The following is a 22,171-nucleotide window of genomic DNA, read 5'->3' as shown; positions in this document are numbered from 1 at the left end:
TGAAACACTGTGTGAGCTGAAGATCAGTTTGAACCGGTCGCAGCAGGTGGCCCCGCCCCCTACCTGAGCCTGGTTCTGCCAGTGGTTTCTTCCTGTTAAAAGGGAGTTTTTCTTTCCCACTGTCGCCAAAGTGCTTGCTCATAGAGGGTCATATGATTGTTGGGTTTTTCTCTGTATCTATTATTGTAGGATCTACCTTACAATATAAAGCACCTTGAGGCGACTGTTACTGTGATTTGGCGCTGTATAAATGAAATTGAATTGAAGTTTTTGGATACTTGTACTTGATGTTTTGATATAAAAACATATAAAAGTATCTCTCTCTCTCTCTCTCTCTGTTCTAAAAGTATATCCTGATTATTTTATATGACTGCTTTTCTACATGTGTTCTTTGCTGTAATCGGTATATTCCTAGTAAATGTTTGCTACATTTGAAAGATTATTGCTGTTATAAATACTACAATTTACATTGTAATTTACTTGCCAAGTAAAAATAAAAACCTGATATCTGGATATCCCTAAACAGACGGTAGAGTGAGCCAGCAATATTAGCATTCTGCTGGGTTGCATGAGCAGAACGGGGTGGAATAATGACCCAATCTAAACTCATGTTTCAGTCTGCTCCTGGCTATGACCTTTAAGATTCTATAGCATTGTTATCTACCTTGTATCTGTCAGGAAATCTGATGAAGACAGTGAAGGAGCTGTTTATGATCCCGCCGACTGAATGAAAAGTTGCAATAGGGCGTTGTCATCATCGACTGTGGCTGACAACTCCTCTGAGCTCTGCTGAATGCGCGACATTGATTTGACTAGAGCAAAAACCAAATCCTAGAGCCAAGATTTTAATCAGAGGTCTTGTCCAGGGCAGCTTTGTGGCCATTGATTCACTGATCCAACCACAAAACTGTGATCAATCTTCAAACAGCTCCTTTCTATTCAAGAGAGAAAAAGCTACGGCCTTATTTTGGAGGTGATCACCTGCTTATGTATATGAATATATGCAGAACTTATATATATGGTGTTCTATTGAAGGTCTACAAAAAGTTCTACTTACAGATATGTAAATGTAGAATCGCTTTGAGTGAAGAACAAATACTGAAACTGCGCCATCTGAGAAGTATCTATTCAGCTCTAAAGCTCTTGGCTGCAGTGTTTCACACGCTGAAGTCTTAATGAATGCATTATTTCTTCGTTTCAACTCAAGGGTAACTCGGGGACAGCGTTAAAAAAAAATTAAAAGCAGTATGTCAACCACACACTAAATGACATTTTTAATAATTAAGCACTATCTAGTCAACAATTTCATCACTGAAAACGAATATGCTGCCAGAATGTCTGCTTATGTAAACTCTCCTGCGTTTGAATATGTTGCTATGAGTAGTGTTTGACATTTACGCTGGGCTCTGTTTGATGGCTGTCTCCTTGCGGTCTGGCAGGGATGTTGTGGGCAATGTCGAGGTGATGCAGCTGGACTTTGAGATGGAGAACTTCACCAGCCTCTCGGTAACCAGAAGGATCAACTGGAACATTGATTATAAGGGACAAAACCCACCACCTGATTCAGAGAAGGTCGTGACAGAACTGACGGTAGTGCAGCGGGACATTCAGGCCATCATCCCTCTGGCCATGGTGAGTAATGACAAATTCATATGGATGTAATTTTTTAAAATTCATATTCATTTTATTTTACTCAATATTATTTAATTTCAAATGCTAGTAGTTTATAGTTAAGCTGTTAGTGAAGGTTTCTGCCTTAAGCCTTTGAAATATAACACATTATTCGGTCACAAAATATTTTTCTAGTAAAACCATCACTAGGTCTGATATTATGAGCCAAATTCTGTGTGGACTATTACATTAGCCATTGTGTGACTTCCATAGAAGCAGAATAATACACTGGTTGGTTTCTTTAAAAGCTCAGTACCCTTGTAGAATATAACTCTGACAATGTGTTAGTGCTGCAACATGCTTATGTAAGGCTCTGAATAACAGGGACTCATTTCTACTACAACTAAACTAAAAGTACAGTGGAAAAAAACACAGCTTTGGTAAATAAGAGACAGTCTGTTATATTGCAAATGAGAAATACATTATACTCTAGATATTTTTGTAAATACTGCATGCCAATTTGTAAGTACTGGTGCACAAAACAGATGTTTCACTTTGTTACTGTTAAATAAAACCGGCTGTTACAGTCACCAGTATTTTACGGCACTTCAGTGATTTATTTAAACAGGAAGAGAATGTATAGAATAGAATAAGCTACACTTTGGAATGCTAATCAGTTACAGTATTCAGTTTTGTTTATATAAAATGTTACATTACTGTACATTTCCTGTGTTTTTCTAGCAATTTTTTTGCAGGATTAGTCATTTAACAGTAAAAAGTAACCGTACAGTACAAGATTTTTACGTATTTCTTCTGAAAAGTCTAATAGCCATTCACTTTCTGCTTCCTTGCAAACCTGACTTAATTTTGAAGATTTTATTTTTTTAATACTATTTTTCCTTTTAATCAGCACACAGTCATTCTTCAGCAGGTCTAGTTTCAGTATACAATGTGTGCAGAGCATTCTGCACACAGACAGCTTGCCATTGCACATACATCCAATCAACACCTACGCCGTCTGCAGCGACTTACTGATTGTTCAGAGCCGACCAGTCCAAGTGTCCATTACTCTTCTAATCTAGACTCTTCCTTTTTGCCTTTTGAAAGGTGGCAATTATTGAGCGTTGTAAAGATTATGGAAGCAAAGAGAAATTAACCAGCCAAGCAGTGCTGAGAACATCCAGCTACACCTGCCTTTGTACTTAACTCTTTTGTGGTTTTGACGGAGTTGTTTAGCGTATTGAAATCCGCTATTTTTCCAGTAATGAAACTGTATTGTTCATGACGCATAATACAGCAGACTGCGTGGAGCAGTAAATGTCTAAGAATTGCTCAAAGCTTTTTTCTGAGGATGTTTGCATAGTCATAGGAGCGAAGGCCATCAACCCTTTTTCAAACGTTAAGCTGTTCTACCAGTACAACGTTAGCTAATGTTTTCTCTTACAATACAGAAAATATGCTTTTAAAAATATTTTAAGACATAAGAAGGAGCTCTACACTGACAACTCCTGAGGCTTTGTGCTTCTAATAACAGCTCTTGGTTATCTGTTATATATTTGCATAATTACAACAGTTCTGCATCTAAAGCTCCATTAAATATACTTGAGCTGCAGTTATGACTTTGTGTGCTTCACATCTGTTGCAACATAAGGTTCGCTTAATATCTCTGGGCTCCTTGATATTTGGGATTAGCATGCATCTTGCACCCAGATGTGTTTCGCTGCATTGCAGAAATAGATTTCTGCCTATATGGCTTTGCCCTGTAAAATGTGCAATCCAAACCAGGCTGCATGGAAGAATTTGCCACCTCTACTCTCTCCTCGCTTGGTCGAATTGTTTATTGTAATGGCTTTCAGTTGCAGTCGCTAAGCGCAGCCATCATGTAAATGCTAAAAGGAGGCATTCTTGTCATTTTATTATTTTAGTTGTTGTGGAATTTCATGGCCATCGCTAAAAATACTTCCCTGCTTGTGTTTTCAAACTAAAATGAAGAAAATGATCTGTAACTGCACAATGAGACCAGTCAGGCTTGATCAATTTAAAACGTCTTCACATCAGTGGAATTTAGAGTGCTTCCAATTAGTCTATCAAGGATTGCTTGTTTTTTAGGTTTTAGCCTAAACCTAAAAAACAATTATTAGCAGGCAACATTTACTATTTCCAGATGTCAGGATCCAATATGGTCACCTTGAAAAAGGAGAGTATCTTGTAGATAGGCTTTTTTTTCATATCAAAGAGTGAGAGTGATGACCCTTCTGGTCCAGATAGAAATGTAACACACTTTCAGAACCGATGATAGAAACTATGCAAACTGAAAACAGGTGGGTCTATCAGAGCAAAAGGAGAAGTCCAACTGATCGTCGCAGATTCTTAAGTAGCTTAAGTTTAGCTCCTCTCCCCTTGAAGGTCTCCCCCTCAGGCAGCACAGAGAGGCTTCCAGCTCCTCTTCCAGCCGTGTTTAGACAACTCTGTAGAGGTCCTGTTCTCACCACTCACGTGATTGCGTGATTTCACCATGGACATCAAACTTGTGCTGAAAGCAAACATCAACTTCTGTGTCAAACTGACACAACCTTCATGTCGAGGATCATTACCGGTGATGAGAGTTGGATCTCCTGCTATGACCCAGAGACCAAACAGCACATGCCACTAGCAGAGACTGCAGTGTCCAAGCCCGAAGCCGTCACATTAGGTCAAGAGTGAAAGCAGAAGCATTTTTTTTTGTTCATCTTTAAAGGGTCGAACCGTCACATCTGTGATAACGACCTCAGCTTTGGGGCAACCTGCCCCATTGCTGCAGCTTTGCTTTCTTACCCAAAATTATGCTAAGGCTAAATAGCTCCCATTTCGACACAATGGAAGAGATCTAGCATGCATCATAATGCAGAATACTGCAAGTGGTGCAAAAGTGCACTGGCAGAAGTTCAGGAACAGGACAACATAAAAGAAGTTGAGGCAAGTTTTCATGAAACTTTTTATTTGCCGCTAGTTCCACATAGTGGTGATTGTTTGTGTTTTCAAAGTCGCTGTGGTTATTTGGGGGGGACATGAGTAATTTGCTGGCTATGACTGATTGATGGTGATGGTTATGAACGTTGAATTCTCAGCACCGATCTGACCCTGCAGCAGGTGCATGTTTCTCCAGCCCTTAACAGGAACATCGTCTAGCAACAAAGTATAAACAGGATGATTTTATGACCAGATTGCAGAGTAACTATCGCAACAAACATGAACACCGCTGCATATTTATCAGTTCAACCAATGTGTCCCAAGGGCTTTTTTATTAGCATCTCTTTGCTGCCCAGGTCAAGGTACTAAAATATTTAGAGCGGAAACTAATTATGTTAAGAGTACAGTGGTCAAAGAAAAACAACTCTAATGATATAACAAGAATCTGACTCTGATATTGCACATCTTTCTTCATCTTCTTCATTTTTCTGTACTCATTTTAAGCTTCGCCACAGATGCAGATCCACTAGCACTTTTCAGCTGGTGGCAAACGCCCACTTATAGCCTGTAGAACAAATCGGCTCTTTGTGAAACTGTGGATATACAGAGGCGGGAGGCGGTTCTGTCCCTAAAATACAAAAATGATGCTTCTTGTGTCACAAAGCGACAGAGATGAATGTCTAAAGTGGAGTCACGAACAGCGAACGAGGAGCGAGAACGGCGAGGACGAAGAATGAAGAAGAGCGTCTCACAGAGAGGTGGACGTCCCCGGGTTGTGTGCTAACTACAGCTCACCCGCTGCCGATGAGAGGAGGAAGGGGGAGGAAAAGGGAGGAATTACTGGTGAATTTAAAGTGTCAAAAGTGAAACAATTCCAGGGTGGTAAGGTTAAATCAACCCCGGGGCTTATTGCACATTTTGAGCCGCTATTAACACCAAACCACTAAAGCCCTCTTTCACATGACTTTTTTTTAAGAGAGAGAACTGGCAGGACGATGCAGAGGAGGGAGTAACAGTTATGCCAGATTCCCTCTTCCATTAGCTGCTCTCTGCCACAGCATCGGCCAGATGTTAAATAAAAAATGATGTTTTGCGTTGCACAAACTCTAGAGCTTCAAGTCATGTGTTATTTTCAAATGTATACGCTTGTGCATTTATAAAGACACACATCTGGCAAAAAGTATTTGCTTACATTATTCAAAGGCAGCTAGAGATGGTAATAGTTGAGCATTTTTTGTGGACTCACACGCAAAGTAAACTCGCCTCATTATTCCACAAACCCAGACCTCTGTGGGCATTTGCAACTAAGATGTGTAGAAATGGGTTGTACAACGTCTGTAATCACAACTTAGAGGAAACTGACATTACATACACACACATAAACACACAATCATCTCAAGCAGAACACATTTTATAAAGTTATAAAATTGTAAAACTAAATATTACAGAATTTTATTTTTTATTTTTTTTTAAAAGGTTATTTTTCTTGATTTATTTGGTTAAATTGGGAAACGTTCACTAACAGGGGACCTGTTATGCTTATTTCCAAGTTGACAATCTTATTGTTGGATTCTACTGGAATAGATATGCACGATTCAAAGTTGCATGATGCCAGCTCTGTCTTCTGGTTGGTTATATTCAATTCAAAATTGTTTTGTACAGTTGACCAAAGTGCTTCACAATCGGTTAAAAACAAGAAAAAACACTAGAGAAACAAATACAGATAAATGAGAAGACAATGAATTAACAATTTAAAAAAATAAATAAAACATGCCTGATGGTTCTCATACTGAACTCGAATTAAAAGCCAAAGTAAAAAAGTGAGTTTTAAGACGCGATTTAAAAGACTGAATAGACTCTGAAGTAGGAATCTCCTCTGGCAGATTATTCCAGAGTCTGGGTGCTGCTACTGCGAAGGCCCGCTCTCCTCTACGCTTCAATCGAGACCTTGGTTGTGCTAAGAGACAATCTCGGTGCTCTTTTGGGGTCATACATGTTGAGGAGTTCGTTTAAATAACCGGGCGCCATATTATTTCAAACTTTAAAAGTAAGGTTGCCCCTCACAAGCAGCACGTGGTCTTGATTTGATACAGGCAGAGCTACAGTTCTCGGATGACGTTTTTAGAGATATCCTCCCTCTATGACATGAAAAAAATAATCAGGCTTTAGCCCAGTTGATATTTTTTTACCTGGGCCTAATGATGTCGGGTGCGCCAGTTTGAATTGTAGTTTTGTGCTTTTAAAGTCACAAAACTAATCCACTTGTGTTCAGTAAGATGACAACAGCATTTTTAATGTTTGCCATGGTGTATTTAAAAAACGGTTTCACTGCTTCCTGAAGAACTTGATAAATAAGTGAAACAATAGCCGAGCAAACTGATGACTGATCGTTGTTCTCTCTTGAATTTAGGGAAGTATAATTAGAGATCCCATTGCAGCACACATTTACTGGTAAAGTGTCTCGTGTTTTGTAATATTTACCAGATGCTGGAACAGCAAGGAGAGCTTAGGGAGGATGTCTTTCAATTAGGATTGTCGCCTAGAGTCCAGTCAGTTATCCAAGGTGGTCTGGTGTGCTTTGCTTCCCATAAATTGGCCCCACACTCTAAGCTAATAAAAAAAAAAAAGGCTGCTTTTCATGCCTGATGCCTTAACTTCAATAACAAAAACAAATCAGTTCTAATGCTAGAATTTGTTGAACACATTTTTTTTTATTCCAAACAAAAGGTCTTTGAAATAGATTGTTTAATCATGGGGTTTTACTGGGATGAGAACATATTTTTGGTTAATACAACTGCCAAAAAGCATGCTGTTCCCCTAATGGTTCAGATCCTTTTAAAAGGATATAAATGCATGTGGATAATACAGATACAAGGAATAAGGTACTAGCAAGAAACTAATATAGATTTATAATAGAGGTCAAAGAGGACCTAATAGACTTTTCTTTAAATATAAAAGAACAGAAATAAAAGCTCCACTCATGAATCTGTTATGATGCTATAGTGAAGGCATATCTTTAATATGGTTATCTCTGTGAGCTACATCTCACCCACTGGCTGTTCAAACCTTCTGTTTTTGAAGGGCAGCCAATTACTAACAAGACTGATGTAAACGGACAGAGAAGGAAACTCATGTTTTGTTTCAGAAAGTACAAAAACTTAAAATAAATAAGCATTATTTTTGGTTACTGTGAATCATAAAAAGGCTTCTCTAGTACCTTCAGTAATACCTAGTGTAATATCATGCAACTACTTCATTAGGTACACGTTGCTAGTACTGGATTGGACCCCTTTTGCCTTTTGAAGCCAAAAGGAAGCAATGAAAGCCTTAAATCTTCATGGCACAGATTCACCTGATCAGAGATTTTGGTGCATATTGACATGACAGCATCACACAGTTGGTGCACATCCGTGATGTGAATCTCCCATTCTACCGAATCCCAGAGATGCTCTTCTGGACTTGGATGTGGTGATTGTGGAGAGTGTTAACTCATTGTCGTGCTCAAGAAACCAGTTTGAGATGATTTGAGCTATGTGACATGGGTTGGGTGTGCTGTAGGTATAAAGGGATGAACTTGGTCTGCAGCAAATTTGGGTAGGCTGTGGTGTATGATGCTTATTTAACCTGAACATCAGGGGCTCAAAGTGCTCCAAGATAATCTTATATTGTCCAAGTTTGGTGAGGTGATGTAAATGTAGCCTCAGTTTCGTGTTTTAGCTGACAGGAGTTGTACACAGTGTGGTCTTCTGCTACTCTAGTCCATCGACTAAGACATTTTGTGCATTCAGAGGTGCTCCTCTGCATACCTTGGTTGTAAGGAGTGGTAATTGGAGTTACTGCTGCTGGCCATTCTCCCCTGTCCTCTGGCATTAACAAAGCAGTTTCTCTCAGAGCAATGCCGGTTGTTTGGCAGTTTCTCTTTTTTGGTTAATAAAATTGGCAAAAAGCAAAAGGGTTTTCTATCAGGTAGCACTCAGTGAAGTTACTGTTTTCTAACTCTAGTCAAGAAAGTTCTTGAAAGTTCTGTACTTGTTCTATTTTTTGCTACATCAATGATTCATGATTGAACTTTGATGGAAACGCTCACTGTTAAAGAAATGATACTATATATATATATATGCGCTTGCAAATCCTATTTCGTAGAGACTAAAGTACCTTGCTCTTTTGCAGTCTTAGCTGTCAATAGTCAAGACTGCAGAAGTTTATTTGTTAGTCTGAAACCCAAATAAGGACGCTGTGAATACTAGTCAAGCTCTCATCCAAATGAAGCACAAATTCTAAAGATGAGTTTGTTAACTTAGTTTGTTGCTTAGGCTGCTGCCCCCGCGACCCGGCCCCGGATAAAGCGGATGAAGATGGAAGGATGGATGGATGGAGTTTGTTAACAGTAAATGCAAATTAACGCCCATTTCCACTATTTTTGAGCGGGCTGGTATTATGCAGGGGGCTCTGGTCTCAGGAAATGAAAGTTATCGGGTATATTTTTATGCACAGATTTGTACTGTTTCTGCTCTGATTTAAAGTGGAAATGTCCTTACTAATGTAAAAGAAGCCAAAAAAAAATCATGCCCCATAAAAAGTGACAGTGAGGCTGTCGCGAGTTGTATTAATTTCAAACATTTTCGGTTTTGATTAAAAATGAGCCAGCAGACACACAGGAATGACGTCCTTTTAATTCTTACTTCTGTCCTCTTTTGTGTTTGCCTTGGTCTAGACCTGCGAGTCAGAGTGTAATGAGTTGACAATTCTGTCTGATAGCAGACTGATTTTATCTCTGGTTGTGCCTATCTAAGGCATGAATTCATTTTATGATTAATTTAAGAACTGCTTGTGTGCTCACGTGTTCCAGCAAGATTTCTGCTCATGTTCTGGGATGATGTTTGGGGTTTTTTTTTTCTCTAGCACTTATGTTCATTTTTTTGAGGCTGCATGAAAACAAGAGAGACGTTAACTAATTAGACAGCAAACTAGCAACAACACTTCTAAACTTGAATAAGAGTGTCCAACGTGTGTGAAAGAAATGCCTTAATATAAAGCCGCCCACTCCTTTCCCTTTCTGCTTTCTACATTTTTCCTGTGTGCACCAGAGAAGAGGCAGCTGAATAAAACCTATGGAATCATGGCACAGATTTGCAGCTGTATCTGTATCATTTTCCTATTTTTTCAGGTAGTCTTTGTGTATTTGTTGTTTATGATCAAATCAAACACCATCCCAGCAGTTCGACTACGGTTGACAGATTTTTGATAATATGGGCAACTGAGACATTGCCCTTCGCGCCCTATGCTGATTCAAATTCTAATTACCCTATACTTTCTCTCCTTTACCCGCATGGCTGTTGATTCAAACTAGAATAATCATGTAGCCTGTTGAATGGACAATGAATGAACAAAAATGGATGCATTAGGCCTGAATAAATGAGCTTTTCTGTCATACGTCCTCCCATTAAAAGCTATTTTAACACATTGCTCTGAAATCTCACACTGACAGCAGCACTTTCTCTCGCTTTTTCCAGAGTAATTAGGATTTCAGTGACGCATCCAAGTGTGCCTTAGACTTGTGTGTTCCAGCTAGAATTGCATAAAGGTTAGGTCCGTCACAGTGCATCAGTACAGTAAATGTCTTGTTTGTCTGAATTTTTTACTCAAGGTTCTACAGAATTGGGGGGGAAAGAGGTGGTTATTACTTTTCTGTCCATTTCATCCCCATTTGGAAGAAAAGTGCGCAGAAATAAAAATGTCAGTTGATGAAATCCAATGAAAGACATCTCAGTATAGAGTAATGAGTTCTGCTCCGCCACTGAGAGTATCACCTAGTAGGCACAGGAGCCCTGATGGTAATGGCTTTAAATGTGGACATGAGTAATACTGATGAAATATCAAGGAAAATCACTCTCTGCCTCTCACTGTTTCGTGAATGCCATGTCTATTTTTTGTCTCCGTAGGACACCGAGATTATCAACACGGCCATTCTGACCGGACGCACTGTGGCCATTCCTGTCAAAATGGTCTCGATTGAGATGAACGGGGCAGTCACTGACGTCTCGGCTTTCGTGCAGTGCAAGTCCTCAAATGAAGACATTGTTAAGGTAGATTAAAAGTGATCTCCTCTATCCGAAAGATGCTTCCATGTCACTGCAGTCGCAATATCACGAGGAAGCTTCATTTTCGGCTGCTCAGTAGGAAGTATTGATTTGATTCTTAGTTTATTCATTGTGTTCTTTGTATGGTATCGCCACACCTACAGCATGTGTGGGAAACACTTCAGCACATCAGATAAGCCGATCTCAATGAATGAAGTACAAAGCCCATCATCTCTTCTTGTTCTCTTAAATGTGATGACTAAAGGAAAATAATAAACAACGTCCCGGGATGCAGAACAATCTCACGCGGGAATCCAAGCTGCGAGTGCAATATCAAGTCTCGTTTGTTGATTAAATAAATTAAATTGGGATCACAGCAACTTGCAGAGCACATTAGAGGCTTTGATTACACAGTTGTTATTTTCTCCACTCAGTTACAGTCGTAATAGATTGCTCTATAGGCAGATTGCATAATTGTATAGGCAGAGCAGTGAAGTGTTGCGGTGCCGTTTTGCACCGTTGATCAAAGTGATGGTGCAAGGGGAGATGTGACCTTCGTGGAAGTAAATAATGTGTTTTTTTTTCCACGCAGATACACAACGGTGCAAACAGTTCAGCTTGGATGTGGTCCCATATGCAACTTTTAATGAAGTTGTACTAATAATTATGAATGTAGTTTTAATAAATGAAACCAACAAAGAGGTTGTGTGAATTTAGAAGAAAAGGGAAAGAAAGATTAGAGAGGACTGAATGTGCTAACTCAAAAATATCTCAGTACGCAATAAAGCAGTCCCCGAGGGCACAAAAGTCTCATGTTATGAGGGACAAATGAGATGAATCAAATACAATCAACCCCATTCGGAAAGTCTTTTGTCCATCCGTGTGTATAAAAAACTATTTATGTAAAAAGGGAAAACAAACTAACATTTTTAATTAAAATAAAATCGTTTGCCTTAGTTTTAGTTTTCACTGTGAGCCATGTCCTCGTGTGTCCCTGCCAAGTAAGGTTTCTCATCAATACAAACATGTAATACACAAATAGCAGCGCAGAGATATTTCAACTGCTTCACCTACAGCTGCACCTTATTTAAAGGTTTTGTGACGATTAGAAAGCAGTTACAGCCTCGTGTAAATACACTAGACTTGGAGGGAAACAGCCATCAGTGAGCAGCAGGTCGCAGTGTAATAAGCTTTAACTGTCTGGATTATTGTTCTGTGGTACTGTGTGTGTGTGTACACATATATATACAGTACATGTGTAATAATCTTCTGCATTTTTTTTTTTTAATGGCTTTGTGATCACACGTTAACCCGAAAGCTCATCTTTTCTTTCCTCAAAGGAAAGTTATTTCCTGTTGGTGTGTTGAGATGCAATATGAGGTTGATGTAGTTATCTGCCACCGTATTTTTCGGACCATAAGATGCACCGGATTATAAGGCACACTGTTGATGAACGGGTCTGTTTTCATACATAAGGCACACCGAATTATAACGCCCATTATGCGAAACAAGCATTAGCGTTCATCCTCCAGCTTCACTGTTTATGTTATGCTAACATAGCTGTGTTGCTAGCGATCATGTAGCACATCATTATATACCAGCTAGCCCAAATTCAGTAACCCTACAAAAGTCACTGCTGTTTAGTTTTCTGTCTTCGTTTAAGTTGGAAGTGATAGCAGAGCTGTACATTTAAATTTTTTCATAAATCTCTCAGTCAGAACATGCTATATCATGTTTAGGTGGAAGCTAGCAAGCTAACTTCCTGCTAACTTCTAACTTTGTTAAATTTAATGAATTCTGTTTTCATGGATGTCTGAGTGTTAAACATAATTGTTATGCCTGGTAAAGCAGCAACACTGATCATTTTATTAAAGATGCAAGAATTTAGATAGTTTTTAACTCTCAGTGATGTCGCAGTGTTCGTTTGACTCTGGGATCTGAAGCGGACGGAGTTTTGGACCCAGATTACTTCGCAAAGCTCCTGACTACGGTAGCTGTAATGCTCCGACAATCCATCAAGCGGTTCAGCTTCGTAGCTTACCAAAGTCGTACTAAAACATTTTTTGACAGAATTTTGAGCGCCGTGTACCACATAAAATCCAGAATTCATACATAAGGTGTACTGGATTATAAGGATTTTAAGTGCGCCTTATAGTGCGGAAAATACGGTAATTATGTGACAGTGCTTTTCAGGCCATGTTGCAGCAAAGTAATGTTCCCCAGTCAGTCAACCAAAAGTTTGCTAAAACAGCTTGTTTCTAACAGCCTCATGAACATCCAAAAAAAGGATTACTGTGAACCGTGAATCACATGAAGCTGCTCAGGTAGAATCAAGAATAAAAAGTACGAAGCTGGAAATCTCCGTAACAGGTCCCCTTTAAATATGACCGCATTAATTTCCTTCTATTTCAAGAATCCATTCTGTGCAGAAGTGTCTTTTGTTCATTGAATAGTAAAACTATCATATCCATTCAGACTAATGAAATCCTTTGCAGCACTTTAGCAGCTCCTGAAGGTCAAGTGAGGCAGGTTTGATTACGGATTTTACAGACTGAGGCCATGAAGCAGAATCAGACGCCGGCTTTTATCACATCAGCTGGGACTGGTCGGTATCTGTTCTTTTTAACAGACCCGTATCTGTCCAATATATTTTCACTCTGATATACCGGACTAACTAATGTTAGCCACCTCACACGTTCCATGCTATCTTGTAAATAAATTGGTCCCAATTAATGGCTTGGATGCTTGAGGGAGAATGGATTAATTTATGGCTTTCCAGTAGCGACTTGTTCCTTAAAGGTGGGAGGGGCTCCAGTGGCGGTGCATTGTTTTGTATTGTACTGTCACTAGAAAAGAACAGGTGTTGCTTGGGGACGACTGGCCTCAGCTTGTCATTTATCATTTTTCATTATCCTTTAAAGACAAGGCGCTGGGCCATGTGATATTGAGTGGGCTTGCTTCAGTGATCCTGCCATTGAACGTTCGAGGCTAATTTAAAACGAGCCCTTCAAGCCCAGGAAACGCACGAGTCATGACAGTTCAATAAAACGAGCCGCGGAAAGCAGAAATAAGAGACTCACGCTGAGCCTGATAAAGGTCCAACACTCCATTGTGCTGTTGTTGTTTTTAATACCGCACACATTAATCTCGTGCCAAAAGTAATGCCAATCTTTTCTAATCACATTTTCTTCTTTTACTTCAGACATTCTAGTTCTTTCCAAAGGTTCGTCACAGCCCCCATAGCCTCCTGACTTAAGACTGCAACTGAAACAGCAGTTAAACTAAAGTTATTTCCGAGACGATGTCTCCGAATGAGCCTTTATTTTCAGGCAAACGCTCATTTGGATATTTGCCAACCCCTCAGGCTGTTGTCGTTTTTTTTCCAGCTTGAGGGTAAAAATAGGTGAGAGGCTGTCATTTTTCTTTACAGACACTTTTATTTCTTAACTCTTTGGCAGTAACTAAGGTGCAGCGAGCATCAAGAGCCTGTGGCAGATAAGCCAACCTGCATGTGCACAGTTGTATTTGTGCGCATGTGCAGCTGCAGGAGTAATTATTCAGGCACCTTAGTGAGACAAGGTGGGACAAAATAAAGGAAAAGGGGTTAAGGGAGTCTGTTAGGAGGTCTGAGAAGTATTTGACAGCCACTCACCGACCATCCATTCCTGTGCCGTTGTGACTCGTATTCCCCGTCTGAGGCCACAGATAAGACCTTGAGCCTACACGTCATATCTCACGCTATATAGCGTACCATCCTCCCAGCTTCACTTCCATATTAGTCTGATGTACTTACCTTTAGTACAAATTTAGCTTCCAAAGGACAAGAAAAAGGCTTATAAAATCAGAAATCACTGCTTGCCCTTTCTGCTGTGCGCGTGAACATCCTTGCAGCTCAGGTTGGAGTTTGTTTTAACAACTTGGTGGGATTTGGCTCTTAAGGAGATGTTGTGGTCCTTGTTTTTGGTTGAGCTTCTTAGCGCTCATTAAGGCTCATCCTGTAATGATATTTTTCACCAAAAAAAAAGTGCTTTCCACTTGGGGAATTATCTATGTGATGATGTACCTGTGTACAAATTCAGGTCAGTAATATAATGCTTGTCCAAGTTTAATGTGGCTAAAACTGACCGACCTGCACAGAGCCGTGACCTCCACCCCAAGCGAGACCTCTGGGAACTGAACGCTGGCTGTGAGCAAGTTTGCTGACCGCAGGTCGACCTCACTAATGCTCTTATGGCTGAGTAGAACCAAATGCCTGCAGTCAGGTTCCATCCTCTGTTGGAAGGCTTAAAAACAGTAAAGTGGAGACAGACTGGCAGATTATGAATTGCTCTGGATTTAAATGTCTTACAATTCATGGCAGGAGCACAAGGTTTTTGGAAACAGTATTTTTTTTTTTTTTTTTTTAAGATATGCAGGGTGCATTTTAAAAGTTCTGCCTACACTGTACAATTCAGATGAAAGTAACTTTTCAGTGTTGCGAGGCTGAAGTGAAGACTCGTCTGATTTGATATGCAGGCAAAAATTCCTGTGATGTATTCTGCCTCAAAACCTCTGCAAATAACACCAAATTACTTGGATGACTAGAGTTGAGTTCTTCTATATTAAGAAGTCCATGTTTACTCATTACTTCTTGCATTATGAAAAATATATTTAAAAAAAGAATGTGGATATTTTATTACATCCAAACAAAAGGCCCCAAAGTTTCCAGAACAACAGATCATTTTCACACTCAACACCATCAATCCTGCCAACAACAGGATAATGGGGACTGGCTCATTTAGCTAACAGAGCTAAATGAACTCAGTGTTTGCACTGCTCTTGAAGCCAGGAAACATTCATCACACAGAGACAAACTTCATTGCAGCTACAAGACACAATTCCAGTAATCCTAGCCATATGTCAAATTTGATTTCGGTGCTAATTTAATACATGCATTATTCCTAAACGGAACCTCAATTTGGCAGAAAGTCCTGTGGAGTCATTTAGTGAACATTTAAATTTCAAAATAAAATCTGGCGTGATTGGGGTTTCTTTTTGAAAATGCAATCCACACAGGAGAAATGTGTGAAGGTCTTCAGGACGGCAACATTTCCCAACCAGAGCAACTCATTCTTTGCTATGTGTGTCTTTGTCTGATAAACTTCAATCAAATCAGAAGTTGCGTGGTTTAATTGAAGCTTGCATCTTTTGAGCACCACCAACATAAAAGTCGAGGGGGGACTGCAACCTTCCTAAAACCAAAATATCTGTTGATCTGTCTATCCATCAAATAATGAGTGTGATAGGACTTGACCTAAGCAGCTAAAGAAGGGCAGGAGACAGATGCTGTCCAGTGTAGCGAGTGATTTATTCATCATTTTTGTGACCAAGCAATATTTACAAAAATAAATAAGAAACTCAACTCCATTATTAATCAGTTCAAATAAACATAACTGAACTTAAATCAACGGAAATTAAGGTCACATGCACACAGCTACACTGACCTGATCCTTCCTCCTCGAACACCTGCGTTCATCAGCTTAAATAGTCCACTTAAGCAAACAATCTCACCCCTGTACTACTCCATTACATAGGTAAGACAAACATTTCCCTACTCAAACGTATACTGCTACTCTTCCCTAGCAATAAAAATCTACAGTGTAATCGATACATATTACAACAATAAATCAATTTCTACATAAACACACTCTAAAATCAACTTTATTAAATTACAAGGATTCTCCCCCTTCTTCACCTGGTCTCTTCCTGTGACCTCAGACTAACCAGGAAACTATAAATACAGGAAGTGAAGCTACATTTCCTCCTTTTGATCCTGGAACACAGGTAGGTAAGGTGAGTTCAAGCTAGACAAATTAACATTTTAAATAAAGAACATGTTAACTTAACAAACTTGTCAGAATTGACTTAAACCAAGATGTTACATTACATAGACTGTAAAAGTGCAAAACGTAAATAAACCTGGGATAGTACATGTTTGCCTACTACAGAATACATATGAGATATGGCTAAATCAAAACAAAAATGTTCACTGAAAATATCAAGGTTTTAACTCTGGACAAAAGGTGTTCTCACCCCCTTTGTCATAATGAGTAAACATAAAAAAGTTTAAGATTGATGTTGATACTGTTGCTATTTTTTAAACATAATTACATGTTGTTGCTCTCACTAATGCCATGTTCAATACTGAGCTAATTAGGGGTGGGGGTGAGTTTTATTTACCCAAAAATGCAAAAATATACAAAATGAACTAACAATACAGGAGGTTTAAGAAAGAAATGCCCGATTAATAACTTAAGATAGCTCTGAACCAACTGTTAAACAAAATAAAACTGATTTAACACAAGAAAAGGAGGCGACTTTAATAATTGGCTGATCAGAACAGGGGAATGCAAATACGAACAAGTCATCTAACAGCAAAGAAGCACAACCAACACTTAGTTTAATAGTCACGTCAAATTAATAATAATCAACACAAGACTAAGCAAATAGGTAACTTGCAAGTCAAAGAAAATATACAACATTTAAGATAAATTATTTAACTAATCTACCCCCCATGAGAGACCTGCATTTGGTACGACACATTCTGCAGCTAGCTAGCTGTGCGTGCTACAAATACAACTAATATATTTTAACAAGTAAAATACATTTATAAAATAAACGCATGCATGGGGGCTTCACAACTTCACAGTTGTGTGGCTGCAGGTGCTGCAATCACAATAACATTTTCAAATCTTTGTGTCTTTATGTTATACCCACTAATAATCAGCACCCATGACCATCGCAGACTAAAATCAGGTTTAATCAGTCTGCACTCGTCAGCCGGGCCACCAGAGGTTCTTTCACTCGTTGCTCCTCAGACTGTGAATGTTTGTGAGCATTTTCTGTGGCTTCAGAGGAGATTTTACAAATCAGATCAAATAACTGCAGTGAGGATCACGTTATCGTTGCTTTTAGCTGGACATTAATACATTTCAATGCGAAGCTTGTGTTACAAATGGGTGCTAAAATGTTTGTGGTATCTATGAGGCGGGGGGGGGGGGGTGAAAAATGCAGTCGAGCTGCGTTACGAGAGAGGCAGAATTCAGATTTTTAACCACCAAGGCTTAAAAGTCTTGGTACCGCAGACCTCTGCTGCTTTGTGTCTCTCTTCTCCCTCCAAATTTGTGGCAGTTCAGTGCTAAATAGCTAAAGTACCCCTTGACAGGGTCCCATGTAAATAATGGGCTGATGCCGTAATGGCAGTAAATCTACATTAGATGTCTGAATGCCCGAGATGCATCAAAATTATGGCTCAAGTTTCACAATGGATTTCCTAAACAAATGTTTTAAACTGCTGTCAACGCAGAATGTGGGTGAACAGAGGACTTTGCAACATTAGTGACCCCCGGGGGAGCTGTCACATTACAGTGGCATTAGAGCATTGCTCACCCCAAGGGCAGATGCCGCTGCCTATAGTGGAACAGTTAGGTATATTAATTGAGTTAATGTTATGGAATAAAAGCATGAAAGGATCGTAGGTGTCTTCGCCTGTATTGACGCAGTCGGTCTCTGTGTGCGCTCTCGTGACCAGCGCACGACCAAATGCAGCACTTGCACTTGTCCCGATGATCTGTCTCCACCCAGGCAATCTGCTGGCACCATGGAAGATGCCACAGCGCATTAGCAGCGCTGTGACGGCATGTGGTGGCTCAGTGTGTGAAAGCCCTCCTCAGCAAGCCCCCACAGGGCCACTGATACCCAGAGTTGCTAACAGCTTTTGACTTGCAATTAGCCAGCCAAGTTTATCAGCAGCAATAGCTGCAGGAGCTGAAGCAGTGCTGCAGCTCGAGCGTGTTTGTGTGCGCGTGTGGCCGTTTGTCTGTCCGTGACTCGAGGGTATAACGGAATACGTGTCAGGCAGATATTCTCAACGCTACACGAAGAAAGCCATGCTGTGATTAATCAAAGGTGGCCGGGGTTATTGTGTTGACTTACTTCTTTTTTCTTTTTCTTTTTTTTTTTCGGTAACTCAGTTCATCCAGATAAGGCTACACATCAACAGACAGGGCAATAACATGAATTCGGTGGTAGCCCATAAGGTCAGAACCTGCAAAATTGCATTAACTGAACCAGAGGGAAAGACTGTCATCTTAAGAAGTCCTTCCAGCACCCACCCCTCCTCCATCTCTGGCCTGTCTGCATGTGGGGAATTATATTACCCAGACCTCCTCCCAGTTATGATGAATCCCCAGCCCTGAGAAGACTGGCCAGCCCGACCTCCATTTGCGGGAGATTAGATCCTCTGATTACAATGCCAGCTACCTCCCAACACTAGATAAATCTTCAGTGGAAGCCCAAAAGCAAAGCCCTCCAGATCCATTGCAGTTAATAATTTAGTGTTCGAAGCGGACAAGTATTTATGATAATTCAAATGGAGCGGGAGATTTTTGACTGGACGGAAAACCTAAAGAATGGTTTCAAGTTAAAAATGGCATTTGCAAAGACTTAAATTTAGAAGTGTCCACATATTGAATTCATACTCGGTGTCATTGCTGCGCCACAAATGATATCCCATAATAAGAGTGTCTCGTGAAAGCTGAAATGTGTGAATATATTTATCTATGTGCCCAAAGGTGTTATGAACTAAAGTTCATGTAAAATGTCACATTGCTGTCAGCACTCTTATTATATAAATAATGTGCTTGCCTAAAAGCTTTTCTTGGCATATTGTGTGTCTGTATAATTGTTCATAGATCATTACGATGGGAATGGGCAAGAGAGGTGGCGGGGTTGGGACGTGGCTCGAATGCACGATTTGCACTGAGCGCGCTTAGCGCTGGGTTACTTAGAAGCACTAATATGACTGCATGAAAGATGCAAATTAGATTAGAGAAAAGCATTTTGTTTACAACACTTGTCCACAGCGATGTGCCGTCAGGATCGGAAACTGCAGAGCTTCAGTCTGATGTAATCTAAGAAGCTCTCGTCTGGTCTGCTGCGTACCAACATTTTAAACATTCTGGTCATTGTTTATACATCCCGATATATTTTAAAAAGTTCATTAGAAGCTGCATGGCTGTTACACAGTTGCAGTTTTTTAGTGTTCCTGTAGTTTATTTTAACAAGATTCTCGGCCAGTAGAACTAAGACAAACGAATGGATACTTAAAAAGCTTCAGACACCGAAAATCCGAAAATGTAAACGTCGCACTAAAGTTACCGCTGATTTTGATTGATTGGTTTCATACTTCTGCCTCGTGCTATATTCACACTGCTTGTAAAAACATACAAAAAAGAGTAAGCCGAGCACGGCCACCTACGCTGACGCAACTACCCTCTCCAACCATCCCTGGGCTCTTTATGTGTGTTATATGTGAGAACACTGAAGCATGTGATGGTTGATGCTTCACCCCATTATTGCAGCAATGAAAAAAGCTTTTCGAGCATCACACAGCGACAAGTGTCAGGTTGTTGCTTCACATAGCAGGTTTCCACTGGAAAAAGCTTCATAACCCGTCACCTTTTGCCCAAGTAGTGTGAACACAGCACAAGCATGGCAAAATCTGCTGATGCCTGGTTAGATGGGGTGAAGATTTGCAAACTCTGGAGCCTCTGAATAGAAACACTGTTCTGTGCACTGTGACAAAACCGTTTCTTTTGTAACCCCAACACCGTCTAGTCAGTGAGGATTTTGTGATATCTATATGCAATAGAGTTAAAGCATTAAAATATCATGTTTAAAAATGTCAGTCGTCACATATCTTGTGAGAAATGGGGGTTTTATTGCGATATTCATAATCCACAGACTCACTAAAGAGTTTTCATTAGAACTATTTCTTTAATATAAGGCAGTTCCTGGATAATCCTGAAAATCCATCATCTGGAAATTGACTGTTAAGCCTGTCATTTCCTCCAAAGATCTCCTGAAACAATTTTATCTACTCATGGTATTAGGTTAAAGGTTATAAGCAGTGAAAGGTATCTTTAAATCAAATCCTCAAAGTTAAAACTGTGTGTATACCGCAAGTCAAACCTGTTTTTCTTGTCATTTTGCTTGGACAAAACAGTTTGAGAAAAATGAAAGCAAAGATGTGAGATGAACTTTCACATCACAGTCAAATGCACAGCTGTGTATTTGCTCTGCTGGAGGCATCAACCTTGAAATGCTCAAGCATGAATTGTGGTAGTGACACCTGCATCCATACCGAGCTGTTTATCATCACACATCGCTTAGACTCTCTGCCACCGACGTGACCATTAACATATAGATAGTCTCTGACTTCTGACCGTGATCTGTCCCAGGTGTCCATGAATTGTGACTACGTGTTCGTCAATGGGAAGGAGACACGGGGCTCCATGAATGCCAGGGTCATCTTCAGCTATGAGCACCTGAGCGCGCCGCTGGAGCTGACCGTCTGGGTTCCCAAACTTCCCCTGCAGGTTGAACTTTCTGACAACAATCTGAGCTTCATCAAAGGCTGGAGGGTCCCCATTCTGCCCGACCGCAGGTGAGCCTCAAGTCCACCCTAAAACAGATAACATGCAATGTTGGAGACATCACAGTTCTCTACGATAACATCACAGTATTCAATAGATAGGAATAGTTTCTTTGTACGCTCTATATTGTTGCTCACACATGTTTTGGTTGTTTAGAACGTATCTGTGTGTTTATATTTTGCTGTGTTGTGTCATTATAGCAATTTTACAGTGTTCCCACTATTCACACAAATCCATCCTTTTATAATTGGTAGGTCAAAAGAACATATTCATCCATTTTTCCTGCATCCTTTGTGTGGTTTCAAATGACACCGGTAGCATATCAGAAGTAGAGTGTGCTTTGAAAAGGGCCTTCTTTACCTGCTCTGTGCAGCTTTTGTGAAAATTAGACCCGTTGCTATTTTAAGGTGCACAGAGATCCACTTCTGGGATGTGTTGTGGTACATCTGGTGGAGACTCAACCTCTGTTTTGAATGGATGCGATCATCTCCTGCCGCCACTGCAGACCCAGAACAAATCATAGCCGTGACGAGTGTATTTCAGGGTTTTGTCGTTCCCTTTATGAAACTTCAGCCAGACAGGCTTCAAAGATTTTGCTCTTTTCCAATGAGAAGCACATTGTTGTTTCTTCTGTATAGTTGTATAAAAAAAAGAAAGTGTCATTTTAGGACATGATAGAAATCATGCTTGTTCGGTCTTTTTCTAATTTTACCGTTTAAAACTTTAAAATTTAACATGCTGAATGAGGCCTGTAGAGTCTGATTGCATGGTCTAACCTTGGGGTAAGGTTTCTGGGAGCCACTCTTGGGAAGTTGTGGGATAGTGTTTAACACACATCTGAATCCTCAAGACCAAAGTGCACAAACTTTGAGGTGCTTTCACTTGCTGAAACAACAGCTAATCAAGCTGTTACTTCAAATTTTAATTCCTATAGAAGCTGTAAGGGTGATGGTAGTGGCACAACAAAATATGATGTGAAGTTTATCTAAATCATTTAAAGACCTGCTAAGGACCAGAGGATTTTTTTTATTATGTCATGATGCATAAACATTACAG

At 39.9% G+C, this 22,171-nt stretch overlaps 1 protein-coding gene across 2 annotated transcripts in view; it reads left to right on the top strand.

The window, feature by feature from the left end:
* tmem132e (transmembrane protein 132E) overlaps positions 1–22,171 on the top strand; it is a 422,770-nt gene that overhangs the window by 361,847 nt on the left and 38,752 nt on the right. For both annotated transcript variants that reach the window (XM_004551162.3, XM_004551161.3), the window contains exons 4-6: positions 1,440–1,632; positions 10,503–10,646; positions 20,921–21,126. In XM_004551162.3, coding sequence (XP_004551219.3) covers positions 1,440–1,632; positions 10,503–10,646; positions 20,921–21,126 — 543 coding nt within the window. The remainder of the gene's footprint in view (positions 1–1,439; positions 1,633–10,502; positions 10,647–20,920; positions 21,127–22,171) is intronic.

This window comes from Maylandia zebra, linkage group LG10, assembly GCF_041146795.1.
Source record: "Maylandia zebra isolate NMK-2024a linkage group LG10, Mzebra_GT3a, whole genome shotgun sequence".
NCBI lineage: Eukaryota > Metazoa > Chordata > Actinopteri > Cichliformes > Cichlidae > Maylandia > Maylandia zebra.
This window is presented reverse-complemented; position numbering and strand designations above follow the sequence as displayed.